At 51.6% G+C, this 20,524-nt stretch overlaps 1 protein-coding gene across 1 annotated transcript in view; it reads right to left on the bottom strand.

Annotated features, from left to right (window-relative positions):
- LOC142004534 (uncharacterized) overlaps window positions 1–20,524 on the bottom strand; it is a 194,983-nt gene that overhangs the window by 31,076 nt on the left and 143,383 nt on the right. The window contains 2 exon segments of the mRNA XM_074982177.1: window positions 6,557–7,268; window positions 7,434–7,699. Of these exon segments, the coding sequence (XP_074838278.1) occupies window positions 6,557–7,268; window positions 7,434–7,699 (978 nt within the window).

Here is a 20,524-nt window from a genome sequence, read left to right as displayed (position 1 = left end):
TTCCAATCCTCCTATTTAGCTCAGTGTCCAACGACAGGGTGTCAGTGATGGTGGACCCGAGGTAAACGAACTCGTGGACAACCTCTAGCGTATAGTTGTCAATCCTGATTGATGGGGATTCAGCAACATCCTGACCGAGTACATTTGTCTTCTTTAGGCTGATGGTAAGCCCAAAATCCTTGCACGCTTTGGAGAACTGATCCAGCAGTTTTTGAAGCTGGTTTTCTGTCTGAGACACTACAGCAGCATCGTCTGCGAACAGCATGTCTCTGATGAGGACTTCCCACACCTTAGGCTTAACTTTCAGCCTTGCAAGATTAAACAGTTTCCCATCAGATCTTGTGTGCAGCAAGATGCCCTCTGTTGAAGATCCAAAGGCATACTTCAGGAGGAGTGCGAAGAAGATCCCAAACAATGTCGGAGCAAGCACGCATCCTTGTTTGATGCCGCCCCTGATTCTGAAAGCATCCGATAATGTGCCGTCATATTGGATGGTTCCTCTCATGTCTTCGTGGAACAACTGGATCATCTTGAGTAACCGTGGAGGACAGCCTATCTTGTGGAGCAGTTTGAACAGACCATCCCTGCTGACCAAGTCAAAGGCCTTGGTCAGGTCGATCAAGGCTATGCAGAGTGGCTTCCTCTGCTCCCTGCACTTCTCCTGCAGCTGCCTTAGAGAGAAGACCATGTCAACGGTAGACCTCTCTGCGTGAAATCCGCACTGTGATTCGGGGTACACCCTCTCAGCAATCTTCTGGAGTCTGCCAAGGATGATGCGAGCGAACAGTTTACCAGTGACGCTTAGGAGGGAGATTCCACGGTAGTTGTTGCAGTCGCTTCTGTCTCCTTTGTTCTTATACAACGTTACAATGTTAGCGTCGCGCATATCCTGTGGAACCTCACCCTCTTTCCAGCACAGGCACAGTAGCTTATGTAGGGGTTCCAGGAGTGTGTCTGCGGCACACTTGATTACCTCTGGTGGTACACCATCCTGGCCAGGGGCCTTTCCTGCTGCAATGCTGTCGATGGCTCTCTTCAGTTCCTCCACAGTCGGTTCCTGATCCAGTTCGTCCATTACTGGTAGGAGCTCGACGGCATCGAGGGCTGCGTCAACCACAACGTTCTCGCGTGAGTACAGCTCGGAGTAGTGCTTGACCCACCACTCCATCTGTTTGGCTTTGTCAGCAATGACTTCACCAGATTTCGATTTCAAAGGTGCCACTGCAACCAAACGTGCCGCAAACCCCACTGCCCTCCTGTCCCACTGCAACCGAACCTGCCCCAAACCTCACTGTCCTCCCGTGCCACTGCAACCGAACCTGCCCCAAACCCCACTACCCTCCTGTGCCACTGCAACCGAACCTGCCCCAAACCTCACTGTCCTCCTGTACCACTGCAACCGAACCTGCCCCAGACCTCACTGTCCTCCTGTGCCACTGCAACCAAACCTACCCCAAACCCCTGTCCTCCCGTGCCACTGCAACCGAACCTGCCCCAAACCCCACTGTCCTCCCGTGCCACTTCAACCGAACCTACCCCAAACCCCCTGTACTCCCGTGCCACTGCAACCGAACCTGCCCCAAACCCCACTGCCCTTCTGTGCCACTGCAACCGCACCTGCCCCAAACCTCACTGTCCTCCTGTACCACTGCAACCGAACCTGCCGCAAACCTCGCTGTCCTCCTGTGCCACTGCAACCGAACCTGCCCCAAACCGCACTGTCCTCCTGTGCCACTGCAACTGAATCTACCCCAATCCTCACTGTCCTCCTGTACCACTGCAACCGAACCTGCCCCAAACACCACTGCCCTCCTGTGCCACTGCAACCGAACCTGCCGCAAACCCCACTGCCCTCCTGTGCCACTGCAACCGAACCTGCCCCAAACCCCACTGCCCTCCTGTGCCACTGCAACCGAACCTGCCCCAAACCCCACTGTCCTCCTGTGCCACTGCAACCGAACCTGCCCGAAACCCCACTGCCCTCCTGTGCCACTGCAACCGAACCTGCCGCAAACCTCCCTGCCCTCCTGTGCCACTGCAACCGACCCTGCCCCAAACCCCACTGTCCTCCTGTGCCACTGCAACCGAACCTGCCCCAAACCCCACTGCCCTCCTGTGCCACTGCAACCAAACCTGCCCCAAATCCCACTGCCCTCCTGTGCCACTGCAACCGAACCTGCCGCAAACCTCACTGCCCTCCTGTGCCACTGCAACCGAACCTGCCCCAAACCCCACTGTCCTCCTGTGCCACTGCAACCGAACCTGCCCCAAACCCCACTGTCCTCCTGTGCCACTGCAACCGAACCTACCCCAAACCCCCTGTCCTCCCATGCCACTGCAACCGAACCTGCCCCAAACCCCACTGCCCTCCTGTGCCACTGCAACCGAACCTGCCCCAAACCCCACTGCCCTCCTGTGCCACTGCAACCAAACCTGCCCCAAATCCCACTGCCCTCCTGTGCCACTGCAACCGAACCTGCCGCAAACCTCACTGCCCTCCTGTGCCACTGCAACCGAACCTGCCCCAAACCCCACTGTCCTCCTGTGCCACTGCAACCGAACCTGCCCCAAACCCCACTGTCCTCCTGTGCCACTGCAACCGAACCTACCCCAAACCCCCTGTCCTCCCGTGCCACTGCAACCGAACCTGCCCCAAACCCCACTGCCCTCCTGTGCCACTGCAACCGAACCTGCCCCAAACCCCACTGCCCTCCTGTGCCACTGCAACCAAACCTGCCCCAAATCCCACTGCCCTCCTGTGCCACTGCAACCGAACCTGCCGCAAACCTCACTGCCCTCCTGTGCCACTGCAACCGAACCTGCCCCAAACCCCACTGTCCTCCTGTGCCACTGCAACCGAACCTGCCCCAAACCCCACTGTCCTCCTGTGCCACTGCAACCGAACCTGCCCCAAACCTCACTGTCCTCCTGTGCCACTGCAACCGAACCTGCCCCAAACCTCACTGTCCTCCTGTGCCACTGCAACCGAACCTACCCCAAACCTCACTGTCCTCCTGTGCCACTGCAACCGAACCTGCCCCAAACCTCACTGTCCTCCTGTGCCACTGCAACCAAACCTACCCCAAGCCTCACTGTCCTCCTGTGCCACTGCAACCGAACCTGCCCCAAACCCCACTGCCCTCCTGTGCCACTGCAACCGAACCTGCCGCAAACCTCACTGCCCTCCTGTGCCACTGCAACCGAACCTGCCCCAAACCTCACTGTCCTCCTGTGCCACTGCAACCGAACCTGCCCCAAACCTCACTGCCCTCCTGTGCCACTGCAACCGAACCTGCCCCAGACCCAAACATGCAGAGCCAGGCTGGGGGCGCTGCACGTGGCGGGGGTTGGCGGGAACCGGCCAGTCTGGGGGCGCTGCACACGGGAACGGGGAAACCCTGCCGGGCTGGGGGCGCTGCACACGGAGGGGCGGGGGGATCCGGGCGGGCTGGTGGCGGTGCCCGTGGAGAGGGTCCGGCAGCAGCCGCCGCTTTAGCCCAACAGGGGAGCCCCAGCCCCAGCCCCGGGCTCCCCGCCCGCCCCGGACTCCGCGTCTCACCGTGAGGCCGGACGGGCCCATCGCGCTGACCAAGGCGGCTCCGCGCCCGGCTGTCCCCTCCCTACCCCCCGGCGGCGCTCACGGGCACCGCGCTCACGTCACCGCGGCACAGGAGTCACCCGGGGGCCAGTCCGGCCGCTGCTCCCCTTGCAGGAGGGGCCCAGCGCCCCTTTATCGTCCCTGGTAGAGACCAGCCCCCTGCGCGTACGTGTCTCCATCGTGGAGCGTCTGCCCCCTCCCTGCGCAGCTCACCGCCAGGCAGTGGCCAGGAACGGGTTAACCAGCCTGGGGGTGGGGGCCCTCGGGCATGTTCCAGCCTCCTGTAACACCACAGACTGAGACCTGTAGTCTCTGGTTTGGGACCAGGGCACACCGCTGCCCAGCCTGGCCTGGCCTGGCCTGGCCTGCAGAGCGCGGAGGTACCAACCCCGGCCCAGTTTGCTACCTCTCTCTGCTGCCCACCTCCTGGGCCAGGAGTGAGCCATTGCCACAGACAGGAGGCATCTTCCCCAGTTTTCCCACTTCGCACTGTCTCCATCCTCTGGTCTGGGGGGTAAGGTATTGTAATGGGAGGGTTTCCTCTGTCATGGACCTCCTACTGCTGCCCTTCCTCAGCCTCTGAGCCAGGAGCAGCAACATGCGACGGGTCTGGTTTTCTGTTTTACATTCAAACACAAAGTCCTTTTGTGATCTGGAAACGCATCTGCAGCACAAAACCTCGGGCGCTTGCTGTTTGTAGCCCCAGGCTGAGCTGTTAGTCTTTCCCATGCAGATTAGGCCAGGCAGTTTCTCTAACAACTTATGCCTTCAGGTCGCAGGGTGACTGAACAGCAGCTGCTCCCTGGCAGGCTCTGTGCTGGGCAGGGACCTGCATTAACACCCCACTGTGCCCAGCCCAGCCAAGGCCTTAGCTGGGGCCTGAAGAACATTGGTTCGGTAGCCCAGTGGTTGAGGAGCCCACCTGGCAGGGACCAGTCTGCTTTCCCAAGGTCTTGTTTACAGTGTAGCAGGTTTGGTGGGAGGCACTTAGAGAGCCCCACGCTGGAAAACCCAATGACCCAAGGCCCACAGCACTGTCCTGACAGCTGGGGGAGACCCTGTTCACAACCTTTCTCCCACTGCAGCAAAGGAGGGAAGTGAACCTGTGTCACTGTGCTACCCCCTAGCCTCAGGGAGGAATCAGCCTCTTTTGTGGGGAGCCAGGTGTTTGCCAAGAGCTTCCACCCCGGAATCCGGCAGAGGGGCTCCCAGCTGTGGACTTGTAATCAGAGCTAGGAGCTGGGATGCTATTTAGGGCACCAAGGCCCTGAGTTACCTCACTGCCACCTACCTCCAGCAGGAGGGAGTCTTGGCTGTGCCAGCAGGGTGTTAGCTCCCTAGTACAACATCCTCTCAGTCACGCTCACATTCTGCTGTGGGCAATACCCCTTAGGCCAACCACAGCTCCACCCTTCCCCATTACTGCTCACAGTACACCATTCCTGGAGAGGTAGAGCTCAGTGGTTTGAGCATTGGCCTGCTAAATGCAGGCTGATGAGTTCAATCCTTGGGGGGCCATTTAGGAATCTGGGGTAAATAGATTTTAAAAAAGGGATGGTGCTTGGTCCTGCCAAGAGGGCAGGGGACTGGACCTGATGACCTGAGTCCCCTTCAAACTCTATGATACATGTATGTCCACATCATTAGCCCAGGAATGCTTATGCTCCAATAAATTTGCTTGCCTATAAGGTGCCATAGGACTTCTCATTGTTTTTGCAGATACAGACTAACATGGCTACTTCTCTGATCCTTTTATTAAAGTACCCCTTTTTCAAAAAAAAAATAGTAAGTTCCCCCAGACTTCTCCCCTGTACCCCTAAGGATACATGCACCACCGGCTGAGAAACATGGTCCTAAAGTAATCTGAGGTCTTGAAACAAGTGCCATTCAACCTTTCTGAATTGGAACAGAATTACTGTACTTACATTTCAGCATAAGGCATATGAAGCAACAGAAACAAGTCACTGTTTGAATGAACTTTTAGATTATACTGACTCTGCAGGATTCTCCAGATCAGAAGTGAGTCCCATGAAAACTCATCACCTAATAAATTATATTGTTTATATTGTAAGTCGTTACAGCACTGCTTTTTTGTTTTGTGAAGATACAGACTAACACAGCCACCTCTCTAGTATTTTGTTATGTGGCCTGTTGTAAAACTAGGTAAATACCCTGGTGCCCCGCAGCTGCAGTGGGGGAGGACTAAAGCAGCAACTTGTGACAAGGCAACAAAGGCAAGGGCAGACAGACATTATAACTGCTCCCAGTGGCACACCCCACAGGCAAAGTGCCCCTGATGTGGGAAGAAGCAGCAAGGAGCCCTGCGGGGGAAGAAATGGAGGGTTTTTCCTACAGCCCAGTGACAGGTCAATTTGACCCCACAAATGACTAGAGGAAATTGGCTGCATGATGTGTATCGGGGGAGCAGCCCTTGCAGCTCAGCCCATGCCTTGCAGCATTGACATGCTGTGTGGAAAGAGTCCAGGGCTGCCCAGCGCACTAAGACTCAGGAGGCACCAGGCAGAGCCAGGACCCCTTGCTCAGCCTAAGGGCAGGCAGGGAACTGCAGGTGCTGGAGGGATTCAGCTGGTCAGGAAATGGGAGGTGGAGGGGGTACAGCACTCTGGCTGCGGGTGGGGAGGCTCCTAGTTCCTGTATAATGAGAAGTAAATAACACTTTATTCACTTTCACCACACTTTTCATGACTTTATAGCTGTCCATCCTATCCGCCTTAGTTGTCTCTTGTCCAAGCTGAAAAGTCCTAGTCTTATTAATCTCCCCTCCTATTGCACCCCCTCCAAATCCAAATCACATTTTGTGAACTTTTTCCAGTGCCAAGATCTGTGAGATGAGAGAGCCACATCTGCAGGCAGCATTCAAGATGTGGGGGTACCATGAAGTCATATAGAGGCTGGCGCATGTGGGTTCTCTGGTGTCAGATGCAGTGTGAACACTGCCTGAAGCTTTTCCCGCACTCGCTGCACACGTACGGCCGCTGGCCTGTGTGGGTTCTCTGGTGTCTGATGCAGGGTGAGCACCGCCTGAAGCTTTTCCCGCACTCGCTCCACGTGTACAGGTGCTGGCCTGTGTGGGTTCTCTGGTGTCTGATGCAGTGTGAGCACTGCCTGAAGCTTTTCCTGCACTCGCTCCACATGTACACCCGCTGGCCTGTGTGGGTTCTCTGGTGTCTGATGCAGTGTGAGCACTGCCTGAAGCTTTTCCTGCACTCGCTCCACATGTACACCCGCTGGCCTGTGTGGGTTCTCTGGTGTCTGATGCAGTGTGAGCACTGCCTGAAGCTTTTCCCGCACTCGCTGCATACGTACGGCTGCTGGCCTGTGTGGGTTCTCTGGTGTCTGATGCAGTGTGAGCACTGCCTGAAGCTTTTCCCACACTCGCTGCACGTGTACGGCCGCTGGCCTGTGTGGGTTCTCTGGTGTCTGATGCAGTGTGAGCACTGCCTGAAGCTTTTCCCGCACTTGCTGCATACGTACGGCCGCTGGCCTGTGTGGGTTCTCTGGTGTCTGATGCAGTGTGAGCACTGCCTGAAGCTTTTCCCACACTCGCTGCACGCGTACGGTCACTGGCCTGTGTGGGTTCTCTGGTGCACAATGAGGTCTGAGTGGGTGCGGAAGCATTTCCCACACTGGCTACAGGCATAGGGCCGCACTGCCACATGGACTCTGATGTGGAATGAGGGCCAATCCGTCAGAGAAGGCTTTTCCACACTCGCCGCATGCGTATGGCCACTCGCCCACATGGGTTCTCCAGCATCTGGTCAGGTCGGAGCGGTAACTGAAGGCTTTCCCGCACTCTGCACATGCATGCAGCCACTCCCTGTGTGGCGCTGCTGGTGCTCAGTGAGGGCCAAGCGGTAAGTGAAGGTCTGTGCACACTCACTGCAGATGTAGGGCCGCTCCCCTGTGTGCATCCTCTGGTGTCTAGTGAGGTCTGAGTGGTTACTGAAGGTCTTTGCACACTTCCCACATTCGTATGGCCGCTCCCCCGTGTGTGTTCTCTGGTGCACGATTAAGTGTGAACTCCAAGGGAAGGCTTTCCCACACTCTGAGCGCACAAATGGCCACTCCCCTGTGTGGAGTCTCTCGTGGTTTATGAGACCTGAGCAGTTCCTGAAGCTTTTCCCACACCAAGGACATGTTTTTTTTCTCTCTCCCAAGAGGACTCTCGGCTGAGCTGAGGTTTCTTTGCGGTGCTTGTGCATGTCCCAACACTGGATGGATTTATCCACTCTCTTCCCTAGCTTATTTCTCTTCTGCCTTGCTGGTCTGAGCCACCCCTGACAGGCATTTCCCTGCTTGTGGCTCATGGACATGTGATCTCTGGATTTGGGCAATAACACAGCCTGTGTTTGCACTTGCTCAGCACTCTCCTCCTGTGGGTTCTGCTTCTCAGACTCACTTTCCATCCCAGAACCTAGTGGGGAAAGAGATGGAACTTCACAAACAGGAGTGGAAGAGGGGAGAACAAGCCAAAGTCAGATGTAGAGACACTGGAGGAAAATCAGGAACTGAATTCCCCAAACACTCCCCACTGGGGAGAAAGGAGGGATCAGTTCTGGCTCCACAGCCCATCAACATACTCAGTGCAAGAAGAGGCCAGGAGGGTGTTATTGCAGCTGTCCATCAGGCTCAGCAGGAACCCATGAGCGATATCAGCCCGGGGGAGCCATCGCCTGCTTGGGACCACCCTGAACGTTGAGAGTTCACCAGGTCATTGTGGGAAATCCCACATGCTTCTTTTCAACACACAGTTTTTGCCTTGGATGAAGAATTCCTCCCCTCCACAGTCAACTTTCATGATCTCTCGTTCTTTGATTCTGAGACCTGGGGCCCCTCATCCTAGCTGGGGAGAACACATCCATTTTAGAAACTGGAAACCCTGCTGAGGGATGTCAGAGGAATTCATCAGACCTGCAGATTCCTAATGGGTGTCGGGGACAACTTTCTGGTGCAGAAAGCTGAGGAAACTATTAGAGGGCCAGTCCTTTTGGTCTGGTTTTGACCAATGGGGATGAATTAGTTGCAAACAAAAAGGTGGTTTGGCTCTTCAGAGGAAGTGATCATGAAATCACAGAATTCAAGACACTCTTGAAATGAAGATGAGGCCAGCAAAACAAGGACAACTAATCTTCAGAAAGACAGATTTCAAACGACTCACAGAAATAGTATGCAAGGTCCCACAGAAAGCTCAGATAGGGAGAAAAAGAGTTGAATGGGGCTGTAAGTTTCTAAAAGATGAATTAGTAAAGGGTTAACAATAGGCTATTTCAATGCAGAGGAAAAGAAAAGGCATCACAAGAGCCCAATGTAGCATTGCAAGGAGCTTTTCATCTCTCTAAAACCCAAAAGGGCTACATACAGGACTGGGACGGAAGGACGTTTCTCCAGGGAAATATACATGGGAGTAACTTACACCTGTAGGGAGAAAATCAGGAGAGACAAGGCAAAGACTGAGTTTCAGCAGGCAAGAAAGGTTAGTGCCATCATGGGATTCTTCAAATATGACCAGCAAAAAAGGAAAACCAAAGACAGTGTGAATCCACTGTTCAATGGAGAAGGTGAGTTGGTAACTGGAGTGGATCAGAAGACAGAGCTGCCTAATGCCTCCTTTGTTTCAGTCATTTCACAAAAAATGATATGGGATCAGATGACCGGTGAAGTGACCACACACAGTACAGTGGAAGGGAGGCAGGTCAGGATCAGCAGCCCAGCAGAGATTCAAGTGCTGCCCAACCAATTTGCTGAGCACCCACAGCCAGCAGTCTGTGTTCCCACTGGTGGTGCACAGCACAGAGGCCTCAGTGCACATCGCAAAATCTATTCCGCAAATGGATGGAAAAAATTGCAGCAAACTTCCTTCCTAGAGCTCCTGCTCCATTGAATCCCGCCCCTCCAGCCCCCTCACCTCACCTTTTGTCCTAAGACATCAAATCCACAGCTCGTCCCCTGCCTCCTCCCAGCTCCCCAACTCCCCCCCTGCCACTGCCAGCATGCTGCCCTGTCAGGGCATTGCTGGAACAGGGCAGAGTTAAGGTTGCAGTGTGAGGGGTGATATGAATCTTAACTCTTCATAGCCCCTCCTAAGAACCCAGGGTACAGGAACCCTTAGCCAGTGAGGTCACTATCTCGTAATTCTCCTAAGAACTGGGGTGAGAATCAGAGAGCACGTGGGGCAGCAGCTGAGGAGCGCAGGGAAGAAGCCAAAATGACAAAGCCATCCTGTAGCACCTTAAAGACTAACAGTATTATGTATTAGGTGACAAGCTTTCGTGGGATAGACCCACTTCTTCAGATCTGGGGAAAGAGCCAGTCCCTTGAAAGCAAAGCAGGAGGGGGAGACACAGGGATTCTACACCTAGGTGTGATCATGAGAAGACGTGGGAAGAACTCAAGAGAAATTGCTCAGTATTGGAGACAGAAGTTGGCAAACCAAAGAAACTGTCATTATCCACTCGCCACACATCCCCCTCGCAAGCTCCTCCCAGCCAGCTCAATCTGCCCCCAGTCACACGCTCTGTCCCTTCCCTCCCTCCCAGACACACAGTGCAGGAGAGCAGCCCCCTCACATGTGGGGTTCCTCCATCTGACCCCCTGCACCCAGATCCTCCCCCACATCTTTGTCAATTATGTACCAGGGCTGTTCCCAGCTGCACAAAGTCCCCCAGCCAGCTGGAGACAGAGAGGTTAATTCAGAGCACTGCTCAGTCATCATCCCCTGCCTGGGCAGGGAGGGGTTAATTCAGTGCACTTTTCAGCTCCCCTCCACCCCAGGGCTGGGCATCATCATCATCAATAACCATGGGTTCAGTGTCCATTGGTGTCTGATGGCTCTCTCACTATTTCCTTCCATCTTTCGCTGTCCACTGCGGAGTGGCTTAGTTTCTGTAGACTAGCTCTGTACCAATCTACTACATCACCTATCCATTCTCTGTGGGGTCTTTCTCTCCTATTCGAGCCGTCCATTATGCCAAATACCAGGGTCTTGATTTTTCGTTCGTCATTCATTCTGCAAATATGTCCAAATAGTTGTAGCTTCCGTTATATAATCTTCTGCAGCAGGTTCTCTTTTGGCCGTATCTTCCTATGTAATTCCTGATTGGTGACCTTCTGCATCCATCCTATTCTCAGAATCCTTCTATAACAATGCCTTTCGAATGCCAATATTCTTATTTTCGAATCTTTTGTTATCACCCATGTCTCACATCCGTACAACATGCTGCTGAATACACCCATTTTCAAGATGCTCAGCTTCATTCCTAAGCTAATTACTCTGCTTTTCCAGATCTTATCCATCACCTTCAAACTCGCTCTTGCTTTCGCTATTCTAGTCGCTATTTCCTTCTTACAGTCTAGATCATACATTATGTTGCTCCCCAGATGTGAACTTCTCTACATTTTCTACCATCAACACTGATCTTCTTTCCTATTTCCTTATCTCCAGATACCATTGTTTTTTGTTTTATCGATGTTCATAATCAGTCCGTATCGCTTCCCTTCTTCATTTAACACCTGCACCGTTTTTGTTAGCTTCTCCTCATCTTCCTCAATTATAACTACATCATCCGTGAACCTCAAGTTGTTAATTCTTTTCCTGTGCACAGATACCCCTTCTACCTCTTCCTTGATCTTGTCCATCGCTCTCTCCAGATGTGCGATGAAGATACTTGGTGATATTGGATCTCCTTGTCTCGTACCTCTACTTGTTTTAAATCAACTTCCCAACTCCCCACATGTTCTCATCACTGCCTCTGCATTATCACTGATGTCCTTCAACAACCATATCAGTCTGCTATCCGCTCTGTATGACTCCAACATATACTGTCAAATGCCTTTTGAAAATCGACGAAGCAAGTGTATACATTTTTGTTCTTTCTTCGAGTTTTCTCTGTTATCAGTCTTCGTGCCAATATCTGCTGTATGGTACCTTCCATCTTTTCTGAACCCCACTTGCTTGTCTGCTATATGTTCTTCTATCTGCGATCTTAATCTCTCAGTCAGTATCATCAGCACCTTGCCTAGATGACTCGGTAGGACAATCGTTCTGTAGTTCTTGCATTCCAATGTACTTCCTTTCTTGAGTATTGTTAGTAGCACAGATCCTATCCATTCCCTAGGTGCCTTCCCTTCTTTCCATGCTATATTACATAGTCAGTGTATTTCCTGAATCATGCTTTCTCCACTGTATTTGATCATCTCTCCTGTGATCTTATCATTTCCAGGGCTCTTGTTGTTCTTCAGTCATTTCACTGCTTTTTCTACTTCCTTCTTCGAAATATCAGTTTCGATCTCATAGCTTGGTGGCGATATCTCTTTCAGTTCTTCAATCAGTCCCTCTGAGACACTTGGGTCCTACTCAGCAATGAAGGGTCCTGTGGCACCTTATAGACTAACAGAAAAGTTTTGAGCATGAGCTTTCGTGAGCACAGACTCACTTCATCAGATGCTGGTCTTGGAAATCTGCAGGACCAGGTATAAATAAGCCAGAGCAAGGGTGGGGATAACAAGGTTAGCTCAGTCAGCAAGGGTGAGGCTTACTACCAGCAGTTGATCTGGAGGTGTGAACACCAAGGGAGGGGAAGCTGCTTCTGTATTTAGCCAGCCATTCACAGTCTTTGTTTAAGCCTGAGCTGAGGGTGTCAAATTTGCAGATGAATTGTAGCTCAGAAATTTCTCTTTGGAGTCTGGTCCTGAAATTTCTTTGCTGTAGGATAGCTACTTTTAAGTCTGCTACTGTGTGGCCTGGGAGATTGAAGTGCTTTCCTACGGATTTTTGTATATCGCCATTTCTGACACCTCCAGATCAACTGCTGGTAGTAAGTCTCACCCTTGCTGACTGAGCTAACCTTGTTATCCCCACCCATGCTCTGGCTTATTTATACCTGGCCCTGCAGATTTCCAAGACCAGCATCTGATGAAGTGAGTCTGTGCTCACGAAAGCTCATGCTCAAAACTTTTCTGTTAGTCTATAAGGTGCCACAGGACCCTTCATTGCTGTTACAGATCCAGACTAACATGGCTACCCCTCCGATACTTGGGTCCTACTGTGCTTTGCACAGATAGGTGCAATATCTTGTCCATCGCTGCACAATCTTCTCCCTGTTCATGAACACTTCTTCATTCTCATCTTTGATCGCCATCTGCTTTGGTTGCCATTTCCTATTAATATTCCTAACTGTCTTATACACCTCCCCGGTCTTACATTCACTGTAATACCTCTCGATATCTTCACATTGCTCCTCTAACCATTTCTCCTTATGCTTTCTGGCTGCTTTCCTTACCTCATTGCATTTCATCCTATATTGCTGTTCTGCCATCTCAGAAACACCTCTTCCAATCTTTAATGCTTTTGTCTCTTGAACCAACTTCAGTGTCTCCTGGGTAATCCACTTCTTATTGATCTTCTCTTCTTCTGGAACAATCTGCTCAATTGCCTCTTCTATAGCGATGGCTATCCCTGCAACTCTCTTATCTAGGTCTTTCTCTGTGATGATATTCTCCACCTTCTCTTCGAGGAGGGGTTAATTCAAGACGCTGTTCACCTCCCCCCCCCGGCTGGGCACATAAGGGTTAATTCAGTGCACTGCTCAGCTCTCCCTGACAGCAGCCCTGCTCCCCCACCCCTGCCTCTCACCTCCCCAGCCTCCTGGCTGGGCACTCTCTTCTCCCAGCTGTAGCTGTGCCAGCCCCTTCCTGTGTCCTGCAAAGCCCAGCCGCCACTTGCTGCCCCGGCCCTGCAGGGGCCCAGCTGCAGGAGAGACTGACAGGTCGGCGAGACGGCAAAGAAAGGAGGAGGGGAACTGGAGGGGCAGAGGTGGCCAGCTCCTCATTCCCATCCCTGCCTTGCTCCCGGGCTGGGCCCTCGGATGCACATCCCCAGTGCAGAGCATGGCACAGACCCTGGCTCCAGTAGAGCTCACCTAAGGGTGCTTCTGTGCCAGGGCCTGGCCAAGTCTCTGCATGGCTCTGGCGCTGGTTTTTGGGGTACATATGTAACCCACACATCTAGGGTTACAGTTGACTGCCCTATATAGCAGCTCTTTGCCCACTTCCAAAGAGATCAGTGGTTTGAGCACTGATCTTATAACTCTAGGGTTGTGAGTTCAGTCCCTGAGGAGGCCATTTTGGGGCCTGGAGCAAATGGATTTTTTTGTAAAAAGAACTCCAGAAGGAGGGTGCTTGGTCATGCCAAGAACACAGGGGACTGGACTCAAGGATTGCTTGAGGCCCCTCCTAGTTCCATGACATACATAGGTAAAAGGATGAATCTCCTTCACAGCCATTTAGCTGAGTGCCAGCTGGCTTTCACCTCAAACTATAGCTGCTCCAGGGGTCCCAGGCTCTAATCTGCCTCTGGGCAGTTATGTTATACAGATAAAATGCACAGGATCTGTTCAGGGAACAAGGCACTCTGCCCTATATATTATAAGAATGTAACCAATATCCAATGCCTAATAGCCACACATGCACACCCCCCTAAGTGTTCTGCAGCTGCTATATAGCTACCAGTCCTGATTGTCCCTGGAGATCGCAGCTCAAGTTTGCAGCTCGTGGAGGCCAACTGGCCAGGAAAGCCGAGCACGAGGAAGAGCCGGGTCTCTGTTGGGTGCACACCGATGCTCTTGGATGTTGCAAGCAGAACATTACCCAGACGTCTTCCCTTTTCACCCCTGTTTTTATGGGCTTCAAGTTGGATGTCAGCCTATGGGTCCTGCTGTGTCAGGCTGCCTCAGTGTTCAGACACAACTTTCATCTTGCCCTTAATGGGACTTCGTCCTTTTGTCTTCAGGGTGGATCTTTTTCTCACCTTCAGGAGGCTGTCTGCACTCTTCAGCCACTGGTTTGATCATCAGGACAGGCTGGTGTTGAGGATCAATCACACACAATCACACATTCCCCATTCACACGTCTAATACAATGCGTAACCTATGCGCTCGATTTGGGAAAGTTTCAACAGAGCTTTACAAAATGGAGTATGGGATCAAAATGGATCCTTGGTTACAGTATGGAGTCTGATTTTGTCCTTAATGGCACATATTACAACATAATTCGAATTATAAATTACAAATATGAATTGATAACATTAGACTAATCCTGTGTTCATAGTTAATCTTATTACTTATCATACAAAGAATTAAGACAACAATACACACAGTTTCATTTTTCCTCAATACAATATTACAGTTTCCTTTTCTTTTCCTACTAATTAACCCTACAGTTACACACATACACCTGCCCACAGGCAGACTCTAACGTCAGCCGGCTCTCAGGTAAGGCTGTAAAGGACACTCACTCTCTCTCTCTATCACTGGTCAAGATGCCACTCGGTGGGACAATGAACCACACTCGTCAGGTGTGTGGGTTACACACATCCCCAGCGCAGGGTGTGGCACGCATCCCACCCCCAGCAGCGTTCACTAAGGCTGCCCTTGTACCGGAGCCTGCCCTGTCCCTCAATGCAGAAACTGGAGGCTGCCTACTCCTCTGCTGCCCTCCATTGGCTTCAGGCTGCTAATAGTCCTGCTCAGAAGAAAAGGGTTGTAAACTATCTAAACTCCTACTTTCCACATGGGGCTACAACAGCGGTACCCTTAACTCGCCCAGCAGTGTTGTCAGTCTATCCAACAACACACTCAGCCCAGCAGAAGAACCTGCCCTTTCCCGAGGACTCTCCTTCTGCCCCACCACCCCCACGAACTTGACACAGTTCTGTGGTGCTCTGGAAGCCTTCCTTTGTTGTCCACGACTCAAGGAACGCTTCCAACATGGCACAGACCAGCGCACTGACCCACAGGTGCCCTCCCACCTACGGTACAAAAAAAAGAATTCCTCGTGGACTCCCTCGATGGTCGACATGACAGACTAGACCTACACATAGAATGCTTCCGCCGGTGTGCACAGGCAGAAATTGTGGAAAAGCGGCATCGCTTACCCCGTAACCTCAGCCGTGCAGAACGCAACGCCATCAACAGCCTCAGAAAAAACTCCAAGAGGCCGATAAGGGAGGCGCTGGTGTCATCATGAATAGGACACACTACCAAAAGGAGGCTGCCATGCAACTCTCCAATACCACATTCTACAGGCCTCTGTCCAAGGTTCCCACCGAGGAATACACAAAGCAACTACAGCATCTGCTCAAGACCGTCCCGATAAAAACACAGGAACAGATTACACAGACACACCCCTTGAACCCAAACCAGGTTTGTTCTACCTGCTGCCCAAGATCCATAAACCTGGGAATCCCAGACACCCCACCATCTCAGGCATTGGCACCCTCGCCACAGGTTTCTCTGGATATGTGGACTCTCTACTTAGACCCTATCCTACCAGCACCCCCAGCTTTCTTCGAGATACCACCGACTTCCTCAGGAAACTACAATCCATTGGTGACCTTCCTGAAAACACCAACCTGGCCACCATGGATGCAGAGGCCCTTTACACCAAATCCCACATGAAGATGGACTCCAAGCTGTTAGGAACATTATCCCTGATGAGACCAAGGCACAAATGGTGGCTGAGCTTTGTGATTTTGTCCTCACCCACAACTATTTCAGAGTTGGGGACAAATTATACCTTCAAATCAGTGGCACTGCTATGGGCACCCATATGGCCCCACAGTATGCCAACATTTTTATGGCTGACCTGGAACAACATTTTCCCAGTTCTCATCCACTAGCGCCCTTCCTCTACCTGCGCTACATTGATGACATCTTCATCATCTGGACCCATGGGAAGCAAGCTCTTGAAGAGTTCCACCATGATTTCAACAGTTTCCACCCCACCACCAACCTTAGCCTGGACCAGTCCACACAAGAAATTCACTTCCTGGACACTACTGTGCAGATAAGCGATGGTCACATAAATACCACTCTATACCGAAAACCCACGGACCACTATGCTTATCTACACATCTCCAGCTTCCATCCAGGGCATACTACACTATCCATTGTTTACAGCCAGGCACTAAGGTACAACCGTATTTGCTTTGATCCATCAGACAGAGACAAACATCTACAAGACCTTTACTAAGCTTTCCTCAAACTACAATACCCACCTAAGGAAGTGAGGAAACAGCTTGGTAGAGCCAGACAGGTACCCAGAAGCCACCTGCTACAAGACAGGCCTCACAAGGAAAACAAGAGCACACCACTGACCATCACATAGAGCCCTCACCTAAGGCCTCCCCAGCGCATCATCAGCAATCTGCAACCTATGCTGAACAATGATCCTTCACTCTCACAGACCTTGGGAGGCAGGCCTGTCCTTGCCTACAAACAGCCTGCCAACTTTAAACAAATCCTCACCAGCCACTACAAATCACAAACCAGTGACTCTAGGCCTGGAACCAGCCCCTGCAACAGTCCTCGCTGCCAACTCTGCTCACATATCTACACCAGTGACATCATCACAGGACCTAACATCAACTATACCATCAGGGGCTCCTTTACCTGCACATCTACTAATAAAATATATGCCATCATGTGCCAGCAATGCCCCACTACAATTTACATTGGCCAAACTGGACAGTCTCTCCGTAAAAGAATAAATGGACATAAATCAGACATCAGGAACGGTAATGTACAGAAGCCTGTGGGAGAACATTTCAATCTCCCTGGACATTCAGTGGCAGCTTTAAGGGTGACAGTTCTGAAACAAATAAATGCCAGAAATCAAATGGAGAGAGAAATCTCTGAGCTGCAATTTATTTGCAAATTTGACTCCATTAACCATGGATTAAACAGGGACTGGGAGTGGCTTGCAGCTTACAATGGCAGTTTCTCTGCTTTGGGTGTTGATAGCTCCCCATTAGACATTGACAATGGCTCACATCCCCCCGTCTGAGCTGACTTGTTTTTTCCTCTTTTGATAAGTACTGTTGATACTGGGCCATTTCCACCTTGCTGAATAGACTTTGTCAGCTCTGGCCCTCCCTCTTATTGGGACCCCACTCTTTAAATACCCCTCTGAAACCATTCCCCCTCACTCATGCATCTGACGAAGCGGGTCTTTGCCCACAAAAGCTTATGCTCCAAAATATCTGTTAGTCTATAAGGTGCCACAAGACTTTTTGTTGTTCTCGGAGCTACAGACTAACACGGCTCCCTCTCTGATAGACTGCTAATAGCTCCTCTGCCAGCTGGAGCTGGCCACCTAACCACACGGGCAGGCACCAGGGTACCAGGTCAGCTAGCTGTTCATATGGGAACTACAGACACCCAAACAGTCTTGTAAAATGAGCACACCTCAGTCTCACTTGTTGCAGGTTATAGCTGGTGTGCATCATGTGACTCTAAAGCAAAACTCTTACAGCTTGCTCCTCCCAAAAACAGGACTCTCTGGTCCAGCAGCATCCGTGATCCACAGAACCACAGACCTTCCAAGACCAGAGAGCCCCAGAGCCAGGAGCCTAGTGGCAGGAGAACTGGGAGCCTTGCTGGCCAGAAGCCTGGTGGCAAAGTGGGCTAGCAGCTCTACCAAGCTGGAAGCCCGGGGGGCTGGTGTGTCTCTGGCTGCCGGTCTGGGGCCGCCAGGGCTGGTGCTTCCAGGTGTGGAGTCAGGGCCCCAAGGGCCAGTGCTTCCTACTGCATGGCCAGGGCCATATCCGGTTTCCATCAGGTTGGCTGGAGCTGGTGTCCACAGGGCCTGGGTCAATCACAGAATCATAGAACAATAGAGCTGGAAGAGACCTAAAAAAGCCATCAAGTCCAACCCCCTGCTCTAAGCAGGACCAAACCCATCAGATCAGCCCCGCCAGGGCTTTGTTGAGGTGACTTAAACACCTCCAGGGATGGAAACTCCACTACTTCCCTCGGTAGACCATTCCAATGCTTCACCACCCTCCTAGTGAAAAAGTTTTTCCTAATTTTCAACCTGGACCTTCCCAACCGCAACTTGAGACCATTGTTCCATGTTCTGCCATCCGTGACCACTGTGAACAGCCTCTCTTCAGCCTCTTTGCAATCTCCCTTCAGTAAGTTGAAGGCTGTTATCAAGTCCCCGCTCAGTCTTCTCTTCTGCAGACTAAACAGTCCCAATTCCCTCAACCTTTCTTCAGAGGTCATATGCTCCAGCCCCCTAATTATTTTGATTAGTAACAGAGAGGGAACCATGCTAGTCTATACACTATCAAAACAAAAAGCAGTCAAGTAGCACTTTAAAGACTAGCAAAAAAGTTTATTAGGTGAGTTTTCGTGGGACAGACCCATGAAAGAAGTGGTCTGAAGAAGTGGGTCTGTCCCACGAAAGCTCACCTAATTTTTTGCTAGTCTTTAAAGTGCTATTTGACTACTTTTTGTTCTAATTATTTTGGTCGCCCTCCACTGGACCTTCTCCAGTGTATCCACATCCTTCCTATAACTGGGGGCCCAGAACTGGACACAGTACTCCAGATGCGGCCTCACCAAAGCCAAATAAAGAGGAATAATCACTTCTCTGGATTTACAGGCAATGCTTCTCTTGATACAACCTACTATGCTATTAGCTTTCTTGGCTACAACGGCACACTGTTGACTCGTGTCCAGCTTCTCATCCACTACAACTCCCAGGTCCTTTTCTGCAGAACTTCTACCGAGCCAGTCGAACCCCAGCCTGTGACAATGCTTGGGATTCTTCCGGCCCAAGTGCAGGACTCTGCACGTGTCCTTATTGAACCTCATCAGATTTCTTGCAGCCCAGTCTTCCAATTTGTCTAAGTCACTCTAGACCCCGTCCCTACCCTCCAGCGTATCTACCTCAGCAGCAGCAGGCTTGAGGCCAGGACAAGGGTAGGAGGTTGGAAACAAGGGACCTGTTCAGGACCAGTCAGGTGCTGAGGGTGCCAAACCAGGGAGTTCCAACCTCTACTTGTAGCTAATCCAAATACTTGCCACCCACAGGACATTTTTGTAACGTTACTTTCAGTAAGATTATTTTGTGTTTTGCAGTTATGCTACCGACAGCCTCATGGTCTAAAGGGAGGTGATCTCAGCCTCCCAGGTCTGTGACCCAGGGGAGCAGAAATCAGAGCAGGGTATTGGAGAGGTTCTGATCAGGGTATTTCCCACTCAGTTTGAAACGTCAGCAGGAGAAGAAGACAGATTGTGCATGCCTGTGTGTGTTTGTGTGCCTGTGTATTCACGTGCCTGTGTGTGTGTGTATGCATGTGTGTTTGGGTGCCTGTGTGTGTGTATGTGTATTCACATGCCTGTGAGTGTATATTCACGTGCCTCTGTGCCTGTGTGTATTCACATGCCTGTGCCTCTGTGTGTGTGTGTATTCACGTGCCTGTGTGTGTATTCACGTGCCTGTGCCTGTGTGTGTATTCACGTGCCTGTGCCTGTGTATATTCTCGTGCCTGTGCGTGTGTATTCACATGCCTGTGCCTGTGTATTCACATGCCTGTGCCTGTGCCTGTGTGTGTGTGTATTCACGTGCCTGTGCGTGTGTGTGTATTCACGTGCCTGTGCCTGTGCGTGTGTGTATTCACGTGCCTGTGCCTGTGCCTGTGTGTGTATTCACGTGCCTGTGCCTGTGCGTGTGTGTATTCACGTGCCTGTGCCTGTGCCTGTGTGTGTATTCACGTGCCTGTGCCTGTGCATTCACGTGCCTGTGCCTGTGTGTGTGTGTGTGTATTCACGTGCCTGTGTGTGTGTATTCACGTGCCTGTGCCTGTGTGTGTGTGTGTATTCACGTGCCTGTGCCTGTGTGTGTGTGTATTCACGTGCCTGTGCCTGTGCATTCACGTGCCTGTGCCTGTGTGTGTGTGTGTGTGTATTCACGTGCCTGTGTGTGTGTATTCACGTGCCTGTGCCTGTGTGTGTGTGTGTATTCACGTGCCTGTGTGTGTGTATTCACGTGCCTGTGCCTGTGTGTGTGTGTGTGTGTATTCACGTGCCTGTGCCTGTGCATTCACGTGCCTGTGCCTCTGTG

The sequence above is a fragment of the Carettochelys insculpta genome, chromosome 32 (genome assembly GCF_033958435.1).
Source record: "Carettochelys insculpta isolate YL-2023 chromosome 32, ASM3395843v1, whole genome shotgun sequence".
Classification (NCBI taxonomy): Eukaryota; Metazoa; Chordata; order Testudines; family Carettochelyidae; genus Carettochelys; species Carettochelys insculpta.
This window is presented reverse-complemented; position numbering and strand designations above follow the sequence as displayed.